The sequence below is a fragment of the Primulina eburnea genome, chromosome 8 (assembly GCF_022965805.1).
Source record: "Primulina eburnea isolate SZY01 chromosome 8, ASM2296580v1, whole genome shotgun sequence".
Taxonomy (NCBI): domain Eukaryota; kingdom Viridiplantae; phylum Streptophyta; class Magnoliopsida; order Lamiales; family Gesneriaceae; genus Primulina; species Primulina eburnea.
The window spans coordinates 40,787,492-40,814,597 of NC_133108.1; the positions used below are offsets into that span (position 1 = coordinate 40,787,492).

Here is a 27,106-nt window from a genome sequence, read left to right on the forward strand (position 1 = left end):
AATATCAGGTTCAAAATTTTAGTAGTAACTCCTCAAATTCCATTAGTCCCAACCAGTTTAGAAGAATCACTCGCATATTTCATGAAATAAAGCCATTGGACAACACCTTTAAGAACATACACAATACCACTATATGGTCATGTGTGCCAATTACACTCAGCTCGTTCAAGCATCAGCTTAAATACATATACATATTAGATAAACCAGTATGTCACATTTTGGATATTAGAGAACACTATGAATACAGAATTTGCTGTATATAGTTTTCCAACACGTCCTTCGAAAAGCAGTATGTCAAGTTTTGGATACTCCAAAGCACTGGCTTCCAGACACAAAAGACTTCATTCGACAGAAGACATTTTCAAAGAAAGTCAATTCTACATATAAGAGTGGATTTGAATAGACAAGCAATAGCTCATATGCACCTATATTCACGCATTTTCGTTGTCCTACATGCTTTTCTTGGTTCAATGATAGAAACAAGAATCAATCAGTTCAATGATAGAAACAAGAATCAATCAATCCAAGCATATGGATTAAAATAGTAGAAGACAAATAAGCGACGAAATAAACCATTAAAAATCATGCACAACAACAAGCCTTAGCATTGCATCATGATCCATGATAACAGTTCTCTAGATGATAATTTCCCAATTTATTAAACTAAGAAAGTAAGATGTCACTTCACCGTCAAAACTCAAAAGAACTGGAATGAAAAACGAGCACTCAATGTCAGAAGTAGAACCGAAACCATGAAATTAAAGAGCCTTGAGCATATCCTCTGCACTGCTCACATTGAAAGCACCACCCTCCTCCAGATTCAAGATTTTCACAACCCCATCTTCCAAATAGATAGCGTACCTCCTCGACCTCACACCCAGCCCCACTGGCTTATCACTCAAATCCAGTTCACAACCAATTGCCTTCGTAAAATCCCCATTTCCGTCGCTCAGCAACAGCACTTCATCACCCACTTGCAAATTCTCCTTCCAAGCCTTCATCACAAATGCATCGTTGACCGAAATGCAAGCAATAGTGTCAACACCTTTCGCCTTAAACTCGGCAGCTTTTTCCACAAATCCAGGAAGATGTTTCTGCGAGCAAGTCGGAGTGAAAGCCCCCGGAACGGCGATGAGTATAGTTTTCTTTTTGGCGGTGAGGTCGGAAATGGAGATGGTTTGGAGCTCGTCGGACGAGTCGAAGTAGGATAGTGTGGCGTCCGGAAGCTTGTCACCGACAGAGATGGCGGCGGAGATCTTAGGAGCAGTGGAGAATCTCAAGTATTGAGGGCGGGTGCGGCGGTGGGGGTGGAGGGGCAGAGCGGCGAAAGATGAGGAAAAGAGGGAGGTAGGAGTTTTGAACTGGGAGAAGGCGCAAAGGGGTTGTTTGAACTTGGAAGAGGATGGAGTGAAGAGCTTTGCGATGGCGATTGAAGCTGTCGTCGCGGCGGAGGCTGCCATTTGCTGCGGTTTTCCGAAGGAGAAAATGTTTTGGGTTCGGAAAATGTGGGGTGGTTGGCTTCGACGGATGGATTTTGAGATTTCGGCGGACGTAACAATGAAGTAAATTCGTATTTTGACCCTCTGAGTTTATTTTTCTCCAAATTACACACAGATATTTGAATAAACTATTTGGATTAATTTTTTTTTAATTTTAATTTAGTATTTTAAAAAAATTATTATAAAGACGCCTTTGATTAAATATTTGAGAAACAGAATTTGTAACATATTTTTAATTTTTTTTAATATTAGCTTTACGCATGTGTCAATTATTTCCTTGTTACATTTCGAAAAATAAAAGGGAAGTCTTTCCATATCATTTCTACTAAACCAAAATAAGAATTTAACAAATTGTATTTTCATCCATTAAATTAGAAACACAAAACTTGAAGGAAATACCATTTATAATGTTGATAAGAACATATAAATTTTAAATTTTTTTATACATAAACACCAAATAAAAAACCCATAAATCAACAACGAAAATTACATATAGAAAAACAAACAAATAACATAAATCCAACACCGATTGTTAAATCAAAATAAATACGATAAATCAAATAATCAAATCCCTCCTTTCACTGTAATTTGATTGCATTCATTCTCCAAACTTTGTTTTTCCTTGCTTACTTTGAGACTGACATTTTGCTTGGACATTCCTCTGTCATCAAATCAGCTTTTAAGTATTCGTAGCGACGATCATGATTTAACTCCATAAAAATATTGTAAAACCTGCAAAAGATTGTTTTTATAATTTACATATTTTTTCAAAACACTATTCATGCTCTCGCTTTGTTGAGTGGTAATCCTATCTAGTGCACAAAAAGTTTGCCTTTGGTACACGAGACGATTTTTCCTTGATAGTAAGATTCTCGTTCAAGATAGTATTTTTATTCATTAACTGGAAAGTTCAATATCTAATAAAAAAAAATAAAATACATGATTTTGGTTCATTACGAAGCTAATTTCAGTATTACATGCACTAAACGATCAACAATAAACATTAATGACAAATCAATATCAATGTTTTTTCTTCTATTTTGTCCTTTTGTAAATAACCTATAGTGAATCACTTCGGGTTGTTAAAAAAATTGGTGAAATTTCATGATCTATTTTGAAATAAGTGTAAAAGAATAAATAAAAAAATTTATGCACGCAAGTAATTAATATGGATTTCATAAGAAAACATGAATATAATTTAATTACATACATGAATTACCAACAAATAATATGAGCAACTTCGTTGATTTCTTGAAAGAAGAAAGGAAAAAAATTCTCACAGAGAATTTAATAGTCACTGATATACAATAGTAAGCAATTCTTTTGAATTTTTTTGAATGGAGAAGAAAGAGTTTTTCACAAAGAATATAATATGATTTCTTTTGTTTCTACTAGATATTTAATATGAACAGATTTGATAAATTTTAGTAATATAAAAATACACAAGTTCTCTGAAATTAGACAATCACAAATGCACTGTTGACCAAAATAATCACAACCAATTGGCTTCTTGAAAGTCCCATTTCCGTCCCCTCTGCAACGGCATTTCATCACCCATTTTCAAATTCTCCTTCCACGCCTTCATCACAAATGAATTGTTGACCAAAATACAAGCGATGGTCTCCACCCCTTTTGCCTTAAAGTCGGCAGCTTTTTCCATAATTCCCGGAAGATGTTTCTGCAAGCGAGTTGGGGTGGAAGCCCAGGGAACAACGACGAGGATAGTTTTCTCTCTTTCAATTGCCTTTTCTCAAAGGCGAAAACCCTAGTATCTCAAGAACATAAACAACTTAAAATAACTGCAAGAACTGAAAGAGCGATTTCATGCACTAACCTTACCTGGAACTTGTATTGACTAACTTACATTGATTCAACTTTCCAAACCATTCATCAACCTCAGAAACACCGATGCTCTGCTCCTTGTAATTGATAGTTGAGAGACTGTCATGCTCTATTAGTTTATCGACCAAATTTTTTTTTTAAATCAAATGTCACACGGGAGTACAACATTAGGAGTTCACCGCCTGCAAGTGGAAACAGAAAAGAACAACACTCCTACAGTTAGGATATTAAAATTGGTCAAAGTTGTGGGGGGTCACATATTTTTATCCAGCTTCTACCGGCATGAAAGAACACAATCTCCTAGAGCACATGTGAGCCATAAAGGAAACAGAATTAGAATCTGAAAAACGTCAAGACTACATTTTTACAGCAGCTGAAGGATCCTCATTCAATCTCAAAACATTAACTCCCTTGATACTCATTTCAGCGCAGATGGTTTCAATCTCCTTTAATCTTCCTTCCTCTTTAAGTCCAGAAAGTAGCTCGTTACAAACATGAACAGATGGTAGAAAGCCAATCTTCAACATTTCTTTGTACCACAGGCATGCCCCATCAAAATCCTTAAGCTTGCAATGTCCAACAATTAGTGTATTAAAAGTCTCATCATTGGGGGCCAATCCTTTGATACACATTTCATCAAAATGATCCCTCGCACCTTGCAGGTTTCTCTCTTTTAAGCATTTCATGATCAAGCTAGTATAAGTCATTTTGTCCGGAAGAATTTCCCGATTCAACATCTCACTGTACCAGGCAGTAGCTTTATGAATGTCACCTTGCTCAACACAAAAACGGATGAGTTCGTTGTACAAAATTCGATCTGGAATCAGATCTCTCTGGCACATTTCTTGAACAATTTTCTCCACGAGACCTAATCCTTCTTTTTTGCATATTCTTATAAGAGGATGATATGTGTTTACTGTAGGCTTAATGCCTGAAGTTTTCATCTTCTCGTATAAATTCAAACACTTGTCTATGTCTCCAGCATCTGAGAAACCAGATATTAATGAATTATATGTGATGACATCAGGGCTTAAACCTTTACTCAGGATATTCGAGGCAATTTCTTCAGCTTCTACAACCCTACCCTTTTTGCAGAGCGCATTGATTAGTGCATTGTACGTCACAACGGTTGGCAATATGTCACTTTTTACCATCTCATCCAAAACATTGAAAGCATCTTTAATACTCCCTCCCGTGCAATGGTTGTCTATCAGCATATTGTATATTTGCACATTTGGAGAAATGCCTCTGTTCAGCATGTCATGGTAAATGACTTCTGCTTCAAGACGCCTCCCCTTCTTGGATAAATTATTTATCACAGAACCATAGGTGACAACAGTAGGCTTGATCCCATTATTTTCCATTTCCTCGAGAATCTCTAAACATCTTTCAAACTGACAACTATCTCCATAGCCATTTATTAAGATGTTATATGTCTGCACACTTGGACAAATTCCAGCAGCTACCATCTTCGTGAACCACTCGTTTGCATTATCCATCTGTCCTAAACTACAGAACATGCCGATCACTGTATTATAAGTGATGCAACTAGGTTTCACCCCTGCAATTCCCATTTCATCAATAATCCGAAATGCCTTGTCAATAAGCCCTAGTTTGCAGTAACCGTTAAGAATGGTGTTCATCATCACCTCAGTCAAAACAACCCCCGATTCCTTAAACTTTCTCAATAACTCCTCTGCTTTATCCATCTTCATTTCCTTGCATAATCCATTCAACAAAATGCTACAGGTATACTCATTAATCTTCACCCCATGTCTTGTAGCATCTTCATATAACGCCAATGAAGCCTCTGCATTCCCACCCCTCACATGCCCATCAAAAAGAATACTATAAGTAAATCCATCAGGCCCAAACCCATGGGCTGCCATTTCCTCCAAAATCCTGTTGGATTCCTCCATTCTCCCCATTTTACAAAGCCCACTAAGCAAAGTGTTATAAGTTGAAATATTAGGTTCCACTTTATCATTTTTCATCTTCTCTCTGAAATCAAATGCCCCCTCTAAATCCCCAGCTTTACAACACCCATCAATTAGACTATTATAAGTCACTCTATTGGGCCTGACATTCCTCTCGAGCATTTCATCGAACAACTTCTTCGCACCGTCCACTTTTCTTTCCTTGCACAACCCGCCAATCAATACATTATACACAAAACCATTGGGCATCACCCCGCATCTCTTCATCTGATTCAACAAATCCAAACCCTTCTTTAAATCTCCCAACTTCACCACCGATTGTATAGCTTTTCCGTAACTAAACGCATCCACCCAAATACCAGCATTGACAACTTCATTAAATATCTCTATGGCTTTTTTAAACTGCCTCAAGTTCACCAAAGATTCCAGAAACAAATTAAAAGCAGAGAGGGAAGGGAAATTACCATCTCTTCTAATCAAACTGTACAGTTCGCCAGCCTCATTGGAGAGCTTGGATTCAGCATAAATCGTTAACAGCGTATTGGAAAAAACAGGCTTCACACTTGCAGGAGGAGAGGACTGCGAGAAGGCAGCAAAGAGTTGCGAAACAGAGTGCACAACGGTGAGTTCTTGGAGGAGCCTTTTTGCTGTTTCGGTGCGGTTTTGGTGAACTAAAACCCCGAACTTCCGAAGCTCCTCTTGTATCGGGGTCTGAGTTTCCGAGGCTACGGCGTAAGAGCAGTAGAAGGCTTGGGAGGGAGGTGGAGAACGAAATTTGGAGGGAAGGACAGGGGGAAGACGCCTCGCCATTTTTACTCTGCTTTCAGCTCTGAACGCCTGAAGGGCCCTTTTTAATTTTGCAATTGTTTGGGCCTGGGCCTAGACTCTGGGGAGGGTGGAGTAAGGATCCAATCTTCTGGTCCAGTCCATTAAATTTGTGGTCAAGTAGGTTTTATATTCTTCGATAATATATATACTTTGCGATTATGAATTTTAAAAAAATTCAAAATGGAAATTTTTTTTTTGTTTAATTTCAACTTTAAAAAATATAAGAAAAAATGTTTTCATTAATAAATATTTAAATATAAACATTATTATTTTAAACCCTTTTTAAAAACTTATCAAAACACGTTTCTTTTATGCAACTACATAGAGACAAGGGATTCCAAACTTATGATTCAAAGCATGAATAATTTGCAATAATCATTAATGACTCTAACTACTCTTTCAAGAGAACTGAAAATTAGTAATTTTAAACAATTGCATTGAATTATCTGCCTCAAGAAAAAATGCGACTCATTATACATATTAGTAAACGTGGTATACGCGTTACACGTATCGTGTGTATAATATATTATATAAATATTCATGTAAAAGTAAAACATTTTTCAGGTATTTGATTACATAAATATTCTATAAAAATGATATGAGACTCGAGTGAGTCTCATGTGAAACCGTCTCACGGATCCTAATATGTGAGACGGGTCAACCCTACCCATATTCACAATAAAAAGTAGTATTCTTAGCATAAAAAATAATATTTTTTCATTGATGACCCAAATATGATATCCGTCTCACAAATACGACCCGTGAGACCGTCTCACACAAATATTTGTCATAAGACTCAATAGCATAATATTTATATAGTTATAAATAACTTCATTATCTAGTAGTTAAATATTTAAGATTAACAAAAATAAAGTCAATATTCTAAATCTTATAAATAAATTATTTTAGAAATAAATGTTACATATAAATAATATATTTTTATTTTCAATTAATTATTTTAGTTTTTCTTTTTATATATAAAAATAATTTTTTATATAATATTTGATTTAATCATTATTTTTTACATCTAAAATAACATATGAATAAATTAAAAGGATATTGATCCTATCTATTGAGAAAAATATGTAAAATTTTGATGAGAAACACTTAGAATTACTAATATTTGCCTAAGATAGGAAAATAGTTGACAAAAGTTTTGCGGGGACGCAAATATAATTTGTAAAGAGTGTTTAATAATTTTTTTTTCCCAATTAATAATTTAGCAAGTGAAACGAATATATGTTACCTTATCACCTTATCGGAAGATTTTATGGATCTTTATCAATGACATTGGTTAATAATAAGTAATAATACATTAAAATAATATTTTTTCAAGATTAACTTCAATAGAATATTTGCCTCACAAAATTGACTTATGAGACCGTCTCACCAAAGTTTTTATGCGTCATTATATCTACTACAAAGGATATTTCATTCAAGTCCAAGCTCGAACTCTTGCATTTAGCCTAAACTAAATGACAACTTCTCCCACTTCTATAAGTAAACAAAAACAAATCAAATTCACACTCCTGAAAATGGCACATGATCCAATTCAACGCCATCTCGAAGAACAATATGAAACAGATTCATGTCAAGTTCGGGGGACAAATGTTCCGACATAGCCGAATCCCATGAAAAAAAATGCAAACGATTGCGCGAAAAGGTAGATGTAATAGTGATTAGTCCCGAACCCAAAGTCGTAACAACCGCAGAACAAGAGGAACGCCCCCGAGGCAAGCTCCAGCAGATGGAGTCTGTCGACAAAAAAAAAAGAAAGTAGGGCGAGATCTAAATACCTTCGTTTCGAAACATGAATATGAAAAAGTTATTCTCTAAATTTTTTCTTATAGAGATTATCTATCCAAGCACACACGCTTCGATTCAAAATTGCGAGAATTCTTACCTTTCACCAATCCGGAGTCTTGGTCGGTGAGAAGCTTTCATCACAGATTTTAACTTGTGACCGTCGCCAAGTTTCTCTGTGACGATCCATTCGTTTACTCTGCCTGCCTCCAGCAGCCCGATCAACGTTGCTTTTGCACGGTGTAGCGACAACACGTTCTCGAAAAGGATCCAAAACACCAGCAAATGGAGCGACCTACACACACATACACGCACAAAAGGTACTCTGTGTTAACACAGATGATAAAAAATGAAACTCGAGTATCCAACGATTTATGCTACATTAGAATAACGATAAAATACAGAACCTAGGAGTTCCGAATGCATTGAGGATAGTGACAATGGAGGGAATGTAAACGGCCCCCCATTTAGGAATCTGAACTTCGGGTACTAACACAGTCGCCGGTAAAACGACGCAGTAGAATACGAAGGTGACCAGATGTGCAACAATCTTTCTTACAAAGAAGAAGCTGTATATTACATGAACCTTCTTCCACAAGCTTACTTTCTGCAACATTGTAAAAACCAGTGCAAAGAAGTAGCTTGTCATTTTAATTTTTTTTAGAGCTTATAAAATATTTAGATAACTTGTATGTTCTTAAATTCTTAAAGCATTTTATTATGAAATTAAATTCTTTAAATAATATTAAGATAAATTAAATTATCGGAGAAAGGAAAAAAATGGCAAAAAATTGTTTGAGACGGTCTCACGGGTCGTATTTTGTGAGACATGTATCTTATTTGAGTCATCCATGAAAAAATATTTATTTTTATGCTAATGTATTAATTTTTATTGTAATTATCGATATAGTTGACCCATCTCACAGATAAAGATTCGTGAGATATACTAAAAAAAATTAGAGGGGTGATGAAATGAGAGGGATAGGAAAAGACGATGAAGAGAAATGGATTAGAAGATGATTTCTGGATGTGAGAATACGTATTTAAGTTATTTTGTTTATATAATTAAAATTTATAAGTTTGTCTGGTATTATTACCTATTTTAAGAAAAAAACTGTTAGAGCTTATAACTTAAATATTATATAATTTTTTTAAAAAAAGAATTATAGTAAAATGTTTAATAAATTATAATATTTTAAACAGCTTATTTTTATTTAAAGCATAAAAACTTGAAATCAGATTTTCGAATTTAAATTTTCACATACCAATTAATCATTTGAATGAAATAAACCCAATTAAGAGATTTAACCTTGTTTCTTATAATTTCCATAAACATTTTTTTGAAGAGATTGGCAGGGCCACACGACCAACGGTGTTGTTGGTAACGGTACGCCTTGAGTGTGCTTGGCAATTCATTTTTCACCTGAAATAAAGTAAAAAATAGAAAATAAATTTCGATGTATGTAATTGGTTTGCTAATTCTTTTTTTTGTTTTACCTAAAAATAAACATAATTTTTATTTTACCTTTAGAGAGCCAAGATATAAGAATTTCCATCCTTTAAGACTGGCTCGGACAGCCAAGTCCATGTCCTCAACCGTCGTTCGATCTTTCCACCCCCCAGCTTCGTCAACGGCAGTGATTCTCCAGACACCAGCCGTTCCTAGTTTTTTTGAAGCATAACATGTAGAAGTACAAGTTACGATCATCATAGGGACAAATTACGACACGACGTTTCGATTTCGATCTAACAGGAGATCAAAATTGAGATATAGCTTTGTCTGTTGGAAATTATAAAACGATCGGTCTAATATAGGCAAGCATCATGTTCAATCGAGTACTTGCGTACCATTGAAGCCAAAGAAAGCATAGGTGGATGACCCTACTTCTTGCTCCACACTAAAATGATAGTCCAATGACATTTCTTGCATTCTTGTCATCAAGCATTCGTCCGCATTCACTGCAAAAAGCCCACTTCAATAAACAGAGCACACTTTTTTCAATTATTTAGCAAAAAATAATGATTGTTTGTTGCAAAATTCTGCTAAAATAGGATATCACAAAGTAGATGCAACATAAGTAAATGAGACACTGTCGGCAGGTGAAGCAGAAACTGATGTTTACCATTCATGCAGCACGTGGGGTTGCTCCATTTTAAGGGCCTTGCATATGTAATTTACGTAGAAGAAAGATAATTTCAGGGTAGGATTACTCTTACCAAACTTCCAGCGGGCTTGAACGAGGGCAAGTTCCGGATTGTGGACGAGAAAAGGGATACTTCGCCAAAGAAAATCGGGTTCGGGTTGGAAATCTGCATCGAAAATGGCTACGAAATCACATTGCTTCACGTAGGAGTGCGTTAGGCCTTCCTTCAATGCTCCAGCTTTGTAACCTTTCCTATTGTCCCGAATCTCGTACTTGATGTTTATCCCTTTGCTTGCCCATCTTTGGCATTCGATAGCCACCATATTCTATTTCAAGGCACACACGACCAAGAAAAATTCTTAACGACGGTCATGATGACCACCTATATTTACACATATATGACCATTTTCATGTTACATTGATGTGATTCTTATGAGTAATTTGTTTTCTAAAATTTTGAATTTATTAATTTTAATGAACATATTAATGCATGATGAAATATAATATAACATTATTGTGTAAAAAAATTGGATTCATAATACTTTTATTGTATGTTACATTATGGAAAGTATGATGTTAATTGTTTTACTGTTGTCCGTGAGAATATAATCTTTTGAAAAATATGAGTTTCCAACTCAGAATACATTTTAACTTGAATCTTGGTGTTCCAAATTCAACGTTCAAAAAATTTGAAAAAAGAAAAAGCTAAATTGTAAACATTTTGAAAATGCTAAAGAGACGATATTTGTTTGTAGAAACCTTTACGATGGGGTCTGTGGAATCATCAAGAACTTGAATTATTATACGATCGGACGGCCAAGAAAGCCCGCATGCAGCTCCAATTGACAGCTGATACACCTGCGTAAGATTCGATCGACATGCATGAAAAAAACAGAGATAATTCAGCAAAATATGAAACCCGCAAAAAATGTGATCTTAAATCGAATTTGAAGGAGAACACAAGAAAAAAGAGACCTCTTTTTCGTTGAACATTGGAATTTGAACAAGAACCATTGGATAAGACGAGTTTCCGAGCTCCAAATCGTCCTTTAACGGCTCCCATTTATACAGTTGTTCTGGTTTTTTACCAAATATTTTCACCAAACTAATGACAATTCCCATGTAAACTCTCTCGACAAACAACATAAATGACATCGCCAAGCACAACAAAACTAAGATTTGAAGCGAAGGAACTATCAATGGCAACCTAATCTGTCCCCATATTATCATAAATCGGTCCAAGATATCATCTTTTGCACCCGAAAATGAATATGGCAAAAGGTTCGCGGTAGAAAATCGATCCATTTATGAAATATTTACCCCCAGTTTTTAGAAAAAGAAAACAGGGGATGCTTCTGCAGAAAAAATAAAGATCCCACCAGATTTTTGCCAAAATAAATGTGTAAAAATTCTTTAGATTTTGTTTCTATACGATGCAAAAGAATTTGGGCAGAGCTGGGATGCAAGAAAGCACTCGCTCACACCTCGTACTCCTATTCTCAGAAAAAGATCACACGCAAGAATCTCAAATGCAAGCCCAGAAAAAGAATAAGAATTAAACGTAAAACCCTTTTGTAAAACCCAACGATCAAGGCAAAACAGGTTGAACAATTCTTCGCCAAAAAGAGGCAAGAAAACTAAGGTTTCTGCCCTTTTGATTAATGTAAAGAACAATGCAGGTTCCAACAGAAATGGAGGTAAAGCAATGGAGAAATATAAACAGATGGATTAAAGAGAGACAGAGAGAGGGGAAGGATGGAGAGGTGCAGAGAGAAACAGAGAGAATCGCTCTTTAAAGAATCTCTTTTCGGGCTTCAGGTTTTTGTTACCTTTGCCTTTTCATTTCTATACTATTTTTTGAATTTATTATTGTTATTCTATTTTTTATTCGATTATTATTATTATTTTCGATTCGATGTACATAATTTAAATTATTGTCAATATTAGCTTGACTTTAACGGTCGAATTGTCAATTGTATGACTTTACATTATCTATTATTAGCATGATAATTATTAGAGTAAGTCTCACACATGTTTTTGTCCGATATTCATAATAAAAAATAATACTTTTTCATAGATAACTCAAATAGGAGAGAATCGTATCACAAAAATACGACTCGTGAGACCGTCTCACACATGTTTTTGCCCGATTATTATTAATGTTGTATGTTTAAAATTTACATTGAAATAAACTGAATTGTGAAATCATATTTAAATTGATATTTATATATATGTTGTGTAATTTTTTTTGTCCCACAGTAGTTTATAATTGTAATAAATCTCTAAAATATATATTATCTGAATAAACTGTATAATCGATAGTTTTAATTAATCACATGAAAAGTTTAAGTAGGCAATGTTCATAAATAAACAAGGAAAAATCATGTAATTTACAGTTTAAGAAGGTTGAATGGATGTTAATCGGAAAATTAATTTGAAAAATGACATTCTCTCCACTCAAGACATTCATTTCTTAACATGACAATACAACAAGTTGTATTACATGTTTGTAACAAATAAAGGTCATTTTTTTTTTATAAAAATAAACGTGATGAAAAGGTTATAAATTTAAATGCATCACTCGATTTTCATGATGAATTATATATATATATATATATATACTAAATTTACTATTATTCATAAATTTAATAATAGAGTTTAAATAATATTTATGCAGATAAATTTTTAAAATTAAATTGGAGTTACGATCGAGTTGGTAGAAAATGCGTTTCTTCCTTCATACTCTGTAGTTGTCACGCATGCTGGCAGAAAGTAGTTCAAAACATCCCCATTTGTAGGAGTGATCAAATTTTTTTATTAATCACTCGAACCGTCCGAACCGAATTGCACCGCAACGTTTTTTATAATATTTTAAAAAAACCGCGATTAAAAATAGTAATCGTAAACCGCACCGCATACGTGGTTCGGTTATTTTTTTTTGCCAAAAACCGCACCGTCTAAACCGCTTGCCATAATATTTGGCCTAGAATCATAATAATTTGTAAACACTATATTCAAATTAAGAAGTTGTCATTCATTAAATCTCAACTCTCTTCAAAATTATTATTTTTACAAATAAAACTTATCTTCTTCTTAATTATTCTTCATATTAATATTTTATTAGATTATTTATTTCTTTTGCTATAATATTTAGTTTGAAGTTTGAAAGTAGAAAAATGATAAAGTAGTATAAATGTCATTTTTGTTGTAAGTATGTTGTGTTGTTAAATTATTAACTTAGTTTTAAATCTTGATTATTGTTTTATCTATTTTTATCTTTATATGCTTTGAACTATAATTTATATTTGAAGACAATATATTGTTTTTTTTAAATAAATTAAAATATATGTTCTAATATTTTTCATTAAAAAAACCGTAAACCGACCGCAACCGCTAAAAACCGCTAAAAATCGTAATACTAATTCTTCATGTAAAATCGCGATTATTTTTTCAAAATACTAACTGACCGCATATGGCAATTCGGTTTGAATTTTTTTAAAAAAACCGTAAAACCGCACCGTGATCACCCCTACCCATATGTACTAAAACATTGTATTCCTCTTATCTCATATTTGATTATAAACAATAAATAAATGATATAAAATACTAGTAATATAAATAACACATGTACCCCTCACAAAACTTCACCACACAATCTAAAAATTTCTCCAATTCAACTTTCTGTAAATATTGAAAAAATCTTTTTGGCATCAATTCATATTTATTCGGCATTTCATCTATAACGCTTTACGGGGAATTTTAGATATATTTCTTGATTAATTCTTCATGTTGTGCTTTAATAAAGTAGAGTGGTCTTATATGAGACCGTCTCACGGATCTTGATATGTGAGACGGGTCAACTCTATCCATATTTACAATAAAAAGTAATACTCTAAGCATGAAAAATAATGAAAAATAATATTTTTTTATGGATGACTCAAATAAGAAATTCGTCTCACAAATACGACCCGTGAGATCGTCTCACACAAGTTTTTGCCAATAAAGTAATAGAAGTTTGAATTAGCACTTAATTGAAAGTCCTAGTATACATGTGTGTGTGTGTGTGATATTTTTTGTTTTAATGTTTGAGTAAGTCTCATGTGAGACCGTCTCACAGATTTCAATCTGTGAGACGGGTCAACCCTGTCCATATTCACAATAAAAAGTAATACTCTTAGCATAAAAAATAATATTTTTTATGGATTGTCTAAATAAAGATCCATCTCACAAAATACGACCCGTGAGACATTTTCACACAAATTTTTGCCTTAATGTTTTTTGATATAATTAATTTAATCTTTTCTCTAAAGTGTTCTAACACAATATCAACAATTTGTAACCTAAATATTTACTTAGAATATTCTAGAATATAATCCTACTAAACATTTGAAGATTATTCTAAAATATGCATATTAAATACTCAAATAATAAACAGGATTTAAACCAAACCATTTCTTCACTTGTTTTAGTCCAATATTGATGAGACAAAAACTCGTGTAAGATGGTCTCACGGGTCGTATTTTGTGAGACGGATCTCTATTTGGGTCATCCATGAAAAAATATTACTTTTTAGGCAAAAACTTGTGTGAGACGGTCTCACGGGTCCTATTTGTAAGACGGATCCTTTATTTGGGTTATCAATAAAAAAAATATTATTTTTTATGCTAAAAGTATTACTTTTTATTGTGAATATGGGTAGGATTGACCTGTCTCACAGATTAAGATCCGTGAGACAGTCTCACATGAGACTCAATTTACTGTTTATGCTAAGAGTATCACTTTTTATTGTGAATACGAGTAGGATTGATCCGTTTCACAAATTAAGATCCGTGAGACGGTCTCACATAAGACCCATTATATTGATGGATCGTTAATTGAACAAAACATCCTCACTATCATGTATGGTTGCTTAGGTAGAATGTAAAATGATGATCGAAATAAAGTGTTTAATTTATGTATAATTTGAAGTATTTAAATTATATAAATGTTATTAAATCTAATTTGTTATACGATATATTCATTTATGGAATTTAGTAAATCTAAATAAATGTAACCAAAAACTAAGTGCCAAGTGAGGAGTTACTGGAAAACAAATGGACTTGGACCCTGCTTTAGGGAAAATAAATTTGTTTAGGGCTTCACATTTGTCTATTGGGCATCCATTTAAAATATACTGGGAGGCTTAGGTCCAATATTAAGAGGACTTCAGGTCCATTTATTAATTAATTAATTAAGGGGCTTAAAACTTTTAACGGTAAGAAAATTCGTTGGAGATGCGGGGTATCGATCCCCGTACCTCTCGCATGCTAAGCGAGCGCTCTACCATCTGAGCTACATCCCCATTAATATTTACTTGGGATAATAAATAATATCTAAAGAAATAACAATAACGTAAACGGCTACCAACTGGAAAACAAATTGGATTGGACCTTGCTTTAGAGAAAATAAATTTATTGGAGGCCCACGTAAAATTTTTTTGGCTAAAGCATGGCCTTCCAATATGCTCATCGGCCCAGGTCCAATTCTTAAGGGCTTAAAAATAATGCCACGAAGGGAAAGTGGTGGAGATGCGGGGTATCGATCCCCGTACCTCTCGCATGCTAAGCGAGCGCTCTACCATCTGAGCTACATCCCCTGGGCTTGTCGGATGATAAATCATTATATTTTAAAAACAAATATAACCTATCATATTTAAGCAATATCAAAATAAATCGAATTTAATGAACTATTTTCCAAAAGTTTTAGTTTTAGTTTTTTTAATTAAAAAAATTTCTGGCTGTGGTCCTCGTAAGTTTTTATTAGTTTATATAATAATTTGATTAAGTCATATTTATAAAACAATTATTTGTGGAATCAAACCATATTCTTCATCAAAGTTTCCTTTTGAATTGTGATTGATTTCACTGGATATAGCTGGGTAAGTATTCATACCTTCGAGATACAGGGTGGTGGTTTAGTAATATACGGAAGAGTTCGTGTAAGACTACATCGCAGGAGCCTGAAGAACCAGCTAGAGGAATTTTATCACTTGGAGTATCGAGATTCATGACTTCATGCTAAATATTGTTAATATATATATATATATATATATATATATATATATATATATATATATATATATATGACGAGCAGATTGTTAGATTGAGAGAAGAGATGGTAAATTCAGTCGGCATTTAAAAGCTTGTGTCTGAAAAAGATGACCTTCTTATGGATCTTGATCTTGCAGATATACTTGAGAATTTTGAGAAAGCGTCAAAGTCATTGGCCGTACTTGGAAGAAATGTGCGGACCCCTACTTATCACAATCTTGATCGAGTTTTTTATGACCCTGGGGATATTGATTCCAAATGATGCAGGTAGAAATATAGGATCAAGAAAATGGAGAAGAAAGTTGGCGGCAACAGAACAAATGTACCAAGAGCTCGAAGTGTTGGCCGAGCTTGAGCAGAATCTAATGCGAATGCGAGCTGGTGCAGATTTAGGTGAGGTCCAAGATCTTGAGTTTCACCAGAAGGTACTGCGGCAAGGCCAGCAAGAGTAGAATATTCGTGAGATGTCTTCTTGGGTCAAAACATATGACTACACAGTCCGAATACTTCTCACATCTTTATTTACGATTGTTGAGAGGATCAAGAATGTATATGGGATTAACCAGATTGGTTACGTTGAAGGAACTAAAGACAATGACCAGATTCACGGAAATTATTACTTTGATTCAAACACCAGTTCACCCATTAAAAAACAGCCTATCTAGATTTCGAAATTCCCATGAGGAGCTCGATTTCGAATTTGGGCCTAAGGAACAGGACATTTCTTGGTGGGTCTCACCCATCCATTCAGCTAAACGGTTCTCACCTGTTGGTTTCACAGGATGCATAAATTTTAGCTCTTGAATAATGAACGTAGTATGTCAATTCTTATTAAAATCTAAAAAACTCTTTCGATCTGATAATATTGAGAAAATAATTTCTTTTTACAAGAAGAAATTCCAACAATCTCACGTTCTTAGCGAGCACTGTGGACTGTGGACATTCTTTTAGATAATTTCATTACTGTAATGAGTTTCAAAATTCATGAAATCTTCGAAGGTATGAATTGATGGATACTCGTAATCTGAAAATAACCTTTTTTGGTAGGCAACGAGAATCACCAATCAAGCAAAAAACGTAACTCTAACTCGAACTTGTGGCAAGAATCTTTAAAAAGCTTCAATCTTTTGTCCAAATTTTGTATCATTAATTTTTTTTAAAAAAATGCGATTGGAAAATCACATTTTCTAACGTAATAAATATTTCTCCATCTTATAGCATAAAAATCACGAAGATATTAATTGATTAAATTAAAAATATCTAAACAAGACAAGGGAAAGAAAAACGAATACAACTGAACTGAGCAGACAGACGAAGCAAACGGACGATTAATTGTGTCGGCATAAAACCAAGCAAACTTCGACACCCATTGTTCCCACCATCCTCCGTCGCCCCTACACGGAGGTGATCCGCCCCAATTGCTGAAATTAAGCCCCGCCGCTACGTATATATGGGTTCATCGTTATCCAATTTAACCGAAAACGGGTCGGGCAACGGGGTGCCGGGTCTTGGGGACATACCGGAGAGCTGCGTGGCGTGCGTGTTCCTCTATCTTACGCCACCGGAGATATGCAACTTGGCTCGACTCAACCGCGCCTTCCGCGGCGCTGCTTCATCTGACGCCGTTTGGGAGTCCAAGTTACCTTCTAATTACCACGACCTCCTTCACCTCTTATCCAATCCAGAAGTCTATCGAGCACTCTCCAAAAAAGACATATTTGCCCTCCTCTCCCGCCCCCTGCCCTTCGACGACGGGCACAAGGTATGCTACTTGATTTCCTCGGCTCTAATTTGGTGTTTATTTTTGGAATTATCGCTCTACATTTCTTCGGTATTCTGCGATTTTGACGTCTGTTGTCTCGGGAAAGTGATGTCTTGGTTGCTTCTGCTGGAATTAGAAATTAGTTTACTTGCAGCTACTTGATTTGTAATACCGATTTGGTCTGCGAGTTTTCATTGGTTTATCATAATTCCGATAGTTCGTCAAAATTTCTTATGGGGAAGATGATATGGGCTTGTTTTTCAATTGGGATCAAGGAAGTATAGCTATTTTGTTTGATAACGTGGAGAAATTTGTTGTTGAGGATTGTAGAGTTGTATTCTACCTTGAATTTCTGGAACTATGTTTGATGTTTTCTGCGTGAAGTTTTGAAATTATTTGTATGATTTTCTGGTTTGGTGATCATATGGGTTGTGCATCTAGAACAGAAAATGTGTATGGGTTGCGCATCTACTTCATCTGACATAGTATTAGTTTATTGAGTCATGACTAAGAATAACTTTGTTTTGTTTTTTATCCGGGTTTTCACTCAGTATTTGTGTATGCTTATTATATTCACACCTGGATCTACAGGTAGCATGGGTGGACAGAGTTACTGGGAGAGTTTGTGTGTCTATATCGGCCAAGGCTATGGCAATTACGGGTATTGAGGACCGGAGATATTGGAGTTGGGTTCCAACAGAAGAATCTAGGTTAGTATCGATGATTTTGGTTGCATGATATTGAATACTCTCTACTTCTGGATACAATGTTGCTATTTTGTGGCATGAAGTTGGTGCTGTTTTCAAATATTCAAATATTATTGTTTTCATGAACTCTTGTTTAATCTCGATGCGCTTGAACTCGAAGTTGTGTCTGTGTTCCGTCTTTCAATGACGAGTGGTCGTCGACGTGGATAATTGCGGCAAAACTTTCTAGGAAACGAGTTTTCATGAATTTGAGTTTATTACTGGTCCCATTTGTGGGAAGTATAAACGGTACTGTTGGGTCATCTCTTCATAGCTCAAAGTCTTAGGAGCAACGAGATACACAGGTTAAAACCTTTGGTGCTCAAAACCCTATAGATTTCGATGAGGTTTTCTTGGGTGATCTTTGTTGTTTGTTGTCCGACCAAGACTAATTTGCCTGTGTATGCCTTTAATAGTAATAGCCACGGTCCTATATTACCAAATTTCTGGCTTATACATCAGGGAGTGTGTTTAGGTATAAATGCATTCTTGAGTCATGTCCTATGAACTCGGCCCTTTTGGTAGAATTGGTTCACGAGTGAATTCAATGGGATTTGTGAAAGTTGTTTGATTGAAAAAAATTAAAAAAATGTTGCTCATATCGACATGTTGCTGCAGGAACTTCTGTTTTCACTCTCGTCATTATTCTTGTTTAGTCTGCTTTGGACATTCATTATATTTGTCAGAAGCATGGGGTATGAAACATGTCCTGTGCTTCAGCTTGAGTGATGCTGTTAGTATAAAATTTAAATCAACGTGGTTCAGAGTGGTGCACTTGCCTATCATGTTGGATCCAAACCAATTTGGCTCTAAGACTTGGTGTACTCGATTGATCTTTGCTGCATTTTTAATTTGCTAATAATCGCAGAAACATAAGTAAATCTCATTCCAAATTTAAAAATGAAAAAAGAAACATAAGTAAATCAAATGTTGAAAGCAGAATTTGCTTACTTTGCTGGACAACACACAACAAATTGCCAGAGAGACAGTTTAATGTGCCATCTGGTTGAAGTAATTGGTCCAGGAAAAACCTTAAACTTATTCATGCAACTTTCTTTCAGTTATAATTTTGTAAAGGTTATTTGCAATTCAATTTTTCTTAGTTATAATTGCGTTGACACTCCAATGTTGCCTTTTGTTTTTTGTGCAAAACAATCCAATGTTTCATTTTTTGGGGGCAAAACACTTCAACGTTGCTAACCTCTACTAAAACTTGTAATATCCCATTTTGAAAATCTGTTTTCTCATAGTGAATTGCAACAGATGTGCTTCACGATTAACATTATGGCCCCAAATTATACTATCGTTTGATTTAACCATCTTGCTTTTGTTTCGTTATATTTCAATTGGATTCAAATGGAGCTGATTTTAAATTTGATTCCTATTGTTTCTTGTGCTGATCCTTTTTGCAGATTTAATGTCATAGCCTATTTGCAGCAAGTATGGTGGTTTGAAGTAGATGGGACAGTAAAATTCCCTCTCCCACCAGATATATACACTTTGTCATTTAGAATTCACCTCGGAAGATTCTCCAAAAGGCTTGGACGCCGTGTTTCCTATTTTGATCAAACTCATGGTTGGGATATCAAACCTGTGCAGTTCGAACTAACTACTTCAGATGGGCAGCAAGCATCGAGCGAATCCTTGTTAGAAGATATAGGAAACGATGACCCTTATGGAAATCATAAACGGGGTTCTTGGATAGAGTACAAGGTAGGTGAATTTATAGTCGGCGAATCAGATCCGCCAACAGAAGTTAAATTCTCAATGAAACAGATCGATTGCACTCATTCCAAAGGAGGACTTTGTGTTGATTCCGTATCGATAATTCCCAGCGAGTTGAAAGGGCGTAGGAAAACAGGCGTTTTGATGTAAAGGCTACGATGCATATATGTATTCTGTAGTTATGTGGCGGGTTCTTTTTTCGGGTTTGTCATAGGTGTTAGCTTCTGAAGATCATTTAAACTTGGAGGATGTCATCTAAATCTTTTTGCTAGGTATGTGTCCTCTGTCCTTGTAATTTTTGTGCTTTTGTAATTGATATAGTTTTGTTCACTTTTTGCTTGTACCTAAGATTAGATCCTAAACTTCGAATTTTTGACATTATGATAGAAATTTTACTACTTTTAAATACCGAAAAGTAGCATTCTAAATTGGTCATTTTATTTGTTTGGGGTTGATATGAAAGAATCAATACCAAGTGCTAAAGTAATGGAAAACGTTAAAGTTGAGTGTCCATGATTTGATGGACCAAATGGTCGATGTCTTCTTGAATACACGTGGGTCTCAAATTGTATTTTATTTTTAACAATTAATAATATGAAAGCTCATGTCATTATTTTAGGTTTGAAATTTTATCATATGAATTAAATAGAATGAATTAAGTTGGTTTAAAAGTAAATATAATCCTATTTTTTAATAAAATAGGATAAATACATGATATCTAAATATAATTCTAAATGACATGTTTTTTTATTGTAAATAAATCAAATTGATATTATAATAACGAGAAAAAAGAATTTTTTTAAGAATATAAATATGATATTGTTTTAAACTTGATTATGGATCCAGACCAGTTTATTTCAGATAAAAAATAATATAAAGAGACGATTAGATATACTTAAATAAATTAAAAAAATTACGCGCGATCAGCGGAACTCAGATATAAGACCAATGAATCTCTTACCTCGATCCTAACTATAAGATCGATGTCCGAAAAAAGGTATTAGAAACGTAGTTGATTAAGATTTATTATCCATATATATTTATTTTTATATTTTATACTTTATTTTTGTGATTTGATATTTAGACGCTGTGCAACCATACAAAATCTCATATCAAAACAAAATTGAATACGCAAATCCATGCCAACTACATCCCCAGCTCTAGTTGTGCGTGACAACTGACATTGTCAGTATATCAGTTATCCCTTGTGTTTTTTCTCCACTTTTATTTATTTTTACAGTGGAGTTTTCTTTGATTTTAACCATTTTAATTATACTATTACTCTTTTTTTTTTTTTGGAATTCAGTTAAATTCGAACACTCGCTTGATCTTTTTATTGAACAAAAATGGCTAATCGCCAATCCAAACTCTTTTAGGCACACAACACAAGGGAACACCCCGAGGGATTTGGTCAATTAGGCATTGGCCATGACCCCTAATTTATGCTAATTACTTCATAAACACAAGCTTTCTTGATTTTGATATAACTAAGCTTCTTCAAATAATTTACTTTTCCCGGATGAAATTACTGGCTGCTGCAGAAATCCAAGAACCCCATGAATTCATGGTTGTGTATCATCTTGATGCTTTTGTCTATACCGACCATGCCTGCGAGAAACGAGAAAAGATCAAGAATCGCAAACATTTTTTTCTCTAAAAAATGAAACAAAATGACGCCAGGATTATATTTTGACATGGAGGATGTGTTATCCTTCAACTATACATTTCTATATGTCAATAAATTTCGTTTTTTTAAAAAATAAAATAAAATAAAGAGATATTGAATCTTGTGGTTACCCATTGTGAGGGCACTAGCGAAAATGACACTGGCGAGAATGAATACAATGATCGAAGCTCTCCCTAAAATTGTAGTCATCTTTCTTATGAAAAACTGGCCCCAGAAGCCAGCCAAGATTGACACCGACATGAGGTATAATCCTGCACGATTAATATTTCTTGGTTTTAAAATCAATTATATATTGATTCTTGGAGTTTTCTATTAAATACAAAATAATTGTGATCATGCAAAATGAAAAATCATATTCATACCATAGGGAATGGGAAACCTTTTGAGGAGATAGAACTCCACCACAGACAAGGAAGATGAAAATGTCATCACAAATGTTGCTGTCGCGCTAGCCACCTGAAATAACAAAAAAATTGTCATTGGCTAGAAACGAAAGCTTGGATTCAAACATGGTATCGTAGCTTATGCGTTGGGGATCACATATTCAAAAAACTATATCTGATAGCATGAAAACAGCCATACCTGTGGGATTACTCCAATCTCTAGCAGAAGAGGACCAAGAATGAAACCACCACCAGATCCTAATAAGCCGCCAACAGTACCACCTAAGATGCCACAAAGTGCACAAAACGCAAGATTTGTAGCCGTCCATTCTATGGCGGCCTCACATACAAGTTCCGAATTTCCAGCCATTCTCCTTTTCTTGCTCTCCTTGTACAGTTTGGAACATTCATATCCAAACACAGCAAGAGCAACAGGGAACTGAAGACAAAATAGAGAACAACTCTTGAGACAGATGGCTCAAACTGTCAAACACATAAATGGATTAAATTTATCCCAATAAATGTTGATGTACCTGTAACAAGTTGAGCACCCAATACCATGTACTGCAAGGTTTCGTATTGTTCTACTAACCAATAAATCATATCGATAAATATCACTGAAAACAAGTTGCTAAAATTACAGAAAGGAAGATTTTAGATAGCATGTGTATATATTTGCTTGCCTTGATCACTTGAAGAAGTAGGAAGCAAATCCACACAAGTAGTAGGACTAAAATTCTTTTGATATTAAGGTTATCTCTCACAGTTTGCTGAAACATAGCATGTACGAAATCAACCTCAATGTCTTAAACAGCTAGTGCTGAAACAGATGAAAGATATTGAAGTGAAGTTTACTCACCAAAGCTGTTTTCTCCTCTCTAGGAATCAATGGTTCATGAGTGTCGATCAGCACTGATCAAATCGGTGAAACAAGGAAATGAAAAGATCAACTCTATCCCAGAAATTTGTAACAAAATATAATTCTTACATATAATCCGCTACTTACACTCGCCACGAGAATTCACAAAAGTTCGTTTATCTGCCATGGCTTTCTGCAATTAGAGTGTTTTGGAACATATTAAAATCAATAAAATTGATTACAAAATAGTCTATAGACACCATTTGTAAGAGCAACCAACCTTGAGAATGGTCTCTTCCTTCCACATCTCAATTGCCCTGAGTAAGGACTTGGAAGAAGTCCCTGTAAATAACACATAGAAATTTAACGAATCAAAGATTTATTGCCTAGGATGAGTACAGATAGTAATGAATCTCCCACTCAAGACAAAAAAAAAAAACTTAACTCTCGATTAAATAGTTTTACACTAATCTGCATTCTTGATCAATAAATAGGATGAAATCGAAAAGAATGTTGCAAAGAAATGTTATGCCACTACATACAAGAATGTTGCAAAGAAATGCTATGCCACTACATACCCACGAACAAGATTATGATCAACACAGTGATAAGCCAATAGGGGAAAAAAACACTCAAAGATACACCAATTGTGATTCCAAGCATAAGCATAGGCTGGAATAAAAGGGCCAAATCATAGTCAATTATTGGCACTTCTCTGCATGGATGAGGAACTCTTAAATTGTACCAAACTGAAGATGCTGAAGCCCCCATTATCATGCCTACACCACAGATCAAGTTCAAAATCAGTCATCTTTAGGTACAAATTCTTGGCCTTACGCTTTGGAAAAAAAAGAAAAAAATTACAAATCTTATAATATAATAACATTTCTCCATTCCAAATCTTGCAAAAATGTTCAAGAACTGCTGTTTACTAAAGTTCTTACACTTGGAGATAGCAGCAGCAGACTTGGTATCGAAGCCAACTATCAAAGTTAGCATAGGGACAAAAATGCCACCGCCTCCAACACCGCCCACTGTTCCACACGCAGAGCCCAAGAAGCCTATCACCGTAGCCAACACAATCTTCCAACTAAACCTCAATTCCTGCCGCAAACCAATTAAACCAGTTCCCGAAAAAATCCCATCTTTAGTCATAGAACAACAAAATCACGTTTACAAAAAAAAAAAACATTCTCGCTCACGCATGCAGAATACAAAACGAGAATCCATATACTCACCGGCCAAACTTTATCTTCAGAACCATATTTTCTGGACAACATATCGGGATTAGAAGCAGAAAGAAGATATGGGTTTCCCTTGTCGCCGCCATTGGAGTTATTGTTGACTAAATGTACAGAGATAACAGCCAAAGAAAAGCCTGTCAACAAGAACACAGCCAACCCTTTCGCGGCCATGTCCTTTCACCTTCACCCAGGAAATAAAACAACGTAGAAATTTCCACTACACTTGAATACTGCGATTCAAACGATAAAAAGATTATGGAGTCCGATTTATATAGGCAGAGGGAAAAAAGAATCCCCGAGACATGTGACGTGGGTAGCGGCACCAATGCTACAGGTGAGTGAAAGGTGGCTGCGATCTCCCAATGCTTATCCGGAATGGTTTTTCTTCTATTCCAATACCCCGATATCATCATAAGCAGATAAATACTCAAAATATATAATAAAATAATCTCCAAACGAGACTGAAAAAGGAAACATGAAGGTTATCAGCGGTGAACATGGCAAATTTTAAATGGTCCACAAAATTTTGAAATATTTTTTGGAATCTTTTGTTTTTTGGAAACATATATACTTTCGAATCTTGAGAATCTTATTTCGTCGGGAGGTTAGTATCATTAACTTAAACTAATAAATGACAGGATATATTCTTAAATGTCTCATTATTAGTATAAAAAGTGAAGGGAAAATAGATATTTTAGAAATGAATTATACATTTGTTAGATCAATGAATATTTTTTACGATTAGGCGCTTCAATGCCGGAGGAGACTTCTCCGAGGTGCATTCGACCGACCGCAAGGAGGTGTAATGTTTAGGGGAGAAGATAAGATATTACTTTATTGCATTTTTTTCCTAATTGATATATCAAGGATGAGCCATCCAGATCTGGTCCAAACTCCAGGCCCATATCTAAGGCCCACAGGTGAAGGACACATGACAAGTCCAGGTTTTCTCCTATAAATACCAGGTTTGAGCCTATAATATAGGATTCACTATATATGTTTTTCAACAGGACCCTTAGCTGCTCCCCCATATATCCCCAGTCTCTGACTTGAGCGTCGGAGGGGCTACGCCAGGACACTCTCCTGGTCCTCTCCTAACGGTCTTATTTGTGATTTCAGGCCCAGGATAATTTTGAAGCCCGTGTCTGGATTAGTGACGCTTGCGTAGATCGGACCCTAAATTTCCAATGAGTATCACTAATATTTAGTTCAATATCGAAATATATTGATTTATCATATATTCACGAGCGAAATGATGCTTTTGGAGAATTAATTTTAATAAACTTTAATTATTGAAATAACTAAAAACGATATGGAAAAGCAGCTTTCATTTTCTAGAAAATAAAATATTAAAATGCTTAATAATTAAAACGAAAAAATTAACATCTTATCTTTAAAAGTATATGATTTTTTTAATGAAATTTTGCGAATTAATGATATATGACAGGCATGAAAATGTAGTTATATTAATATAGAAATATACATTTGGTAAATATCGTTGATCAATCAGTCATTCAGTCGGCATAATAATTGTATACTATTTTTTTTTTTTAATTGTGGATGAGGATCAGACAGATGAACATTTCAAGACAATGAAATGCACGTGGTACATTTTCTTTTTATGCATATTAACTTGTAGTTGTAAAATATTTTTTAAATTAATTTATTTTATCATGTCAAAATTGTAGAAATTAGAGAGACTACAACACAATTTGATAGATAATAATATAAAAATAAATTGTAATGATAATTTTTTAAAAAATGTTGGTGTAATCTTTAGTTTTGCTTTTATTTTTGACAAATTCTTTATCACAAAAACTCCTGTGAAACAGTTTCACGGGTTAATTTTGTGAAACAGATATTCTATATGAGTCAATTTACAAAAAAATATTATTTTTTATATCAAATATATTATTTTTTATTGTAAATATTAAAGACCCGCTCATTCTTTATATATTAGTATCATTAGTATAGATAAACATGTGTATGTGTGTGTGAATTTTTAAATTTAAATAAAACATACCAAGTGGAAATGCATGGTAACCTCAAATCTTACTTAGTTATTTTAATATATTTAATTTTAAATACTAATCTAATTTAAAATAAAATATTAAACAAAATATATTGAATTAAGAAATTTGGTAAAAGAGGAAAAAAATAATAATAAAGTTGATGACAAAATAAAAACTCTCATTAGAATATCACTAGTGCCGTCTTCCATTTGATAATTGAGCATGCCATGACGTTGTTAGGATTTCATATAGACCTTTATGGCCCTGGCCTGTAAATGAACTTTTATGAGCTTCTAAAATATCTTTTAGACCATGACCAATGCCCCAGTTGGTCCTATACATATGACCCGCTATCAGGAACAAGAGTGAGTCTTATGTGAGACCGTCTCACGGATCATAATCTGTGAGATGGGTCAACCCTACCCATATTCACAATAAAAAGTAATACTCTTAGCATAAAAAGTAATACTTTTTCATGGGTGACCCAAATAAGATATCCGCCTCACAAATATGATCCGTGAGACCGTCTCATACAAGTTTTTGCCC

At 34.4% G+C, this 27,106-nt stretch overlaps 5 protein-coding genes and 2 non-coding genes across 9 annotated transcripts; 1 reads left to right on the forward strand and 6 right to left on the reverse strand.

The window, feature by feature from the left end:
* Positions 1-568: 568 nt before the first annotated feature.
* On the reverse strand, positions 569-1,556 carry LOC140839783 (peroxiredoxin-2E-1, chloroplastic). Its single transcript, XM_073206720.1, has one exon. The coding sequence runs from the start codon at positions 1,458-1,460 to the stop codon at positions 759-761; it is 702 nt and encodes a 233-aa protein (XP_073062821.1). The 5' UTR covers positions 1,461-1,556; the 3' UTR covers positions 569-758.
* Positions 1,557-2,823: 1,267 nt separating this feature from the next.
* Positions 2,824-6,122, reverse strand: LOC140839784 (uncharacterized). Of its 3 annotated transcripts, none has more exons than XM_073206721.1 (2): positions 3,364-6,122; positions 2,824-3,264 (listed from the first exon to the last, which is right to left on the reverse strand). In XM_073206721.1, the coding sequence occupies exon 1, from the start codon at positions 6,086-6,088 to the stop codon at positions 3,698-3,700; it is 2,391 nt and encodes a 796-aa protein (XP_073062822.1). In that variant the 5' UTR covers positions 6,089-6,122; the 3' UTR covers positions 2,824-3,264; positions 3,364-3,697. The 3 variants fall into 3 exon arrangements, with proteins under 3 accessions (XP_073062822.1, XP_073062824.1, XP_073062823.1); XM_073206723.1 differs by having other exon boundaries at positions 2,824-3,177; positions 3,339-6,122; XM_073206722.1 differs by having other exon boundaries at positions 3,339-6,122.
* Positions 6,123-7,492: 1,370 nt separating this feature from the next.
* Positions 7,493-11,798, reverse strand: LOC140837984 (glucomannan 4-beta-mannosyltransferase 9-like). The gene is made up of 9 exons (XM_073204069.1): positions 11,029-11,798; positions 10,813-10,911; positions 10,127-10,379; positions 9,758-9,868; positions 9,435-9,571; positions 9,219-9,332; positions 8,317-8,516; positions 8,010-8,204; positions 7,493-7,860 (listed from the first exon to the last, which is right to left on the reverse strand). Exons 1-9 carry the CDS (start codon positions 11,356-11,358, stop codon positions 7,698-7,700), a joined length of 1,602 nt encoding a protein of 533 aa, XP_073060170.1. The 5' UTR covers positions 11,359-11,798; the 3' UTR covers positions 7,493-7,697.
* A 3,523-nt stretch (positions 11,799-15,321) lies between these two features.
* Positions 15,322-15,394, reverse strand: TRNAA-AGC (transfer RNA alanine (anticodon AGC)). Its single transcript has one exon. It is a non-coding gene; the product is annotated as a tRNA-Ala (tRNA).
* A 221-nt stretch (positions 15,395-15,615) lies between these two features.
* TRNAA-AGC (transfer RNA alanine (anticodon AGC)) lies at positions 15,616-15,688 on the reverse strand. Its single transcript has one exon. It is a non-coding gene; the product is annotated as a tRNA-Ala (tRNA).
* A 1,532-nt stretch (positions 15,689-17,220) lies between these two features.
* On the forward strand, positions 17,221-20,705 carry LOC140839785 (F-box protein PP2-A15-like). Its single transcript, XM_073206725.1, has 3 exons — positions 17,221-17,904; positions 18,496-18,614; positions 20,063-20,705. The coding sequence occupies exons 1-3, from the start codon at positions 17,593-17,595 to the stop codon at positions 20,523-20,525; spliced, it is 894 nt and encodes a 297-aa protein (XP_073062826.1). The 5' UTR covers positions 17,221-17,592; the 3' UTR covers positions 20,526-20,705.
* Positions 20,706-21,685: 980 nt separating this feature from the next.
* LOC140839786 (sulfite exporter TauE/SafE family protein 4-like) lies at positions 21,686-25,000 on the reverse strand. The gene is made up of 12 exons (XM_073206726.1): positions 24,543-25,000; positions 24,249-24,408; positions 23,883-24,083; positions 23,585-23,646; positions 23,452-23,497; positions 23,305-23,357; positions 23,129-23,215; positions 22,979-23,029; positions 22,645-22,884; positions 22,425-22,518; positions 22,173-22,313; positions 21,686-21,983 (listed from the first exon to the last, which is right to left on the reverse strand). The coding sequence occupies exons 1-12, from the start codon at positions 24,717-24,719 to the stop codon at positions 21,901-21,903; spliced, it is 1,395 nt and encodes a 464-aa protein (XP_073062827.1). The 5' UTR covers positions 24,720-25,000; the 3' UTR covers positions 21,686-21,900.
* Positions 25,001-27,106: the final 2,106 nt, after the last annotated feature.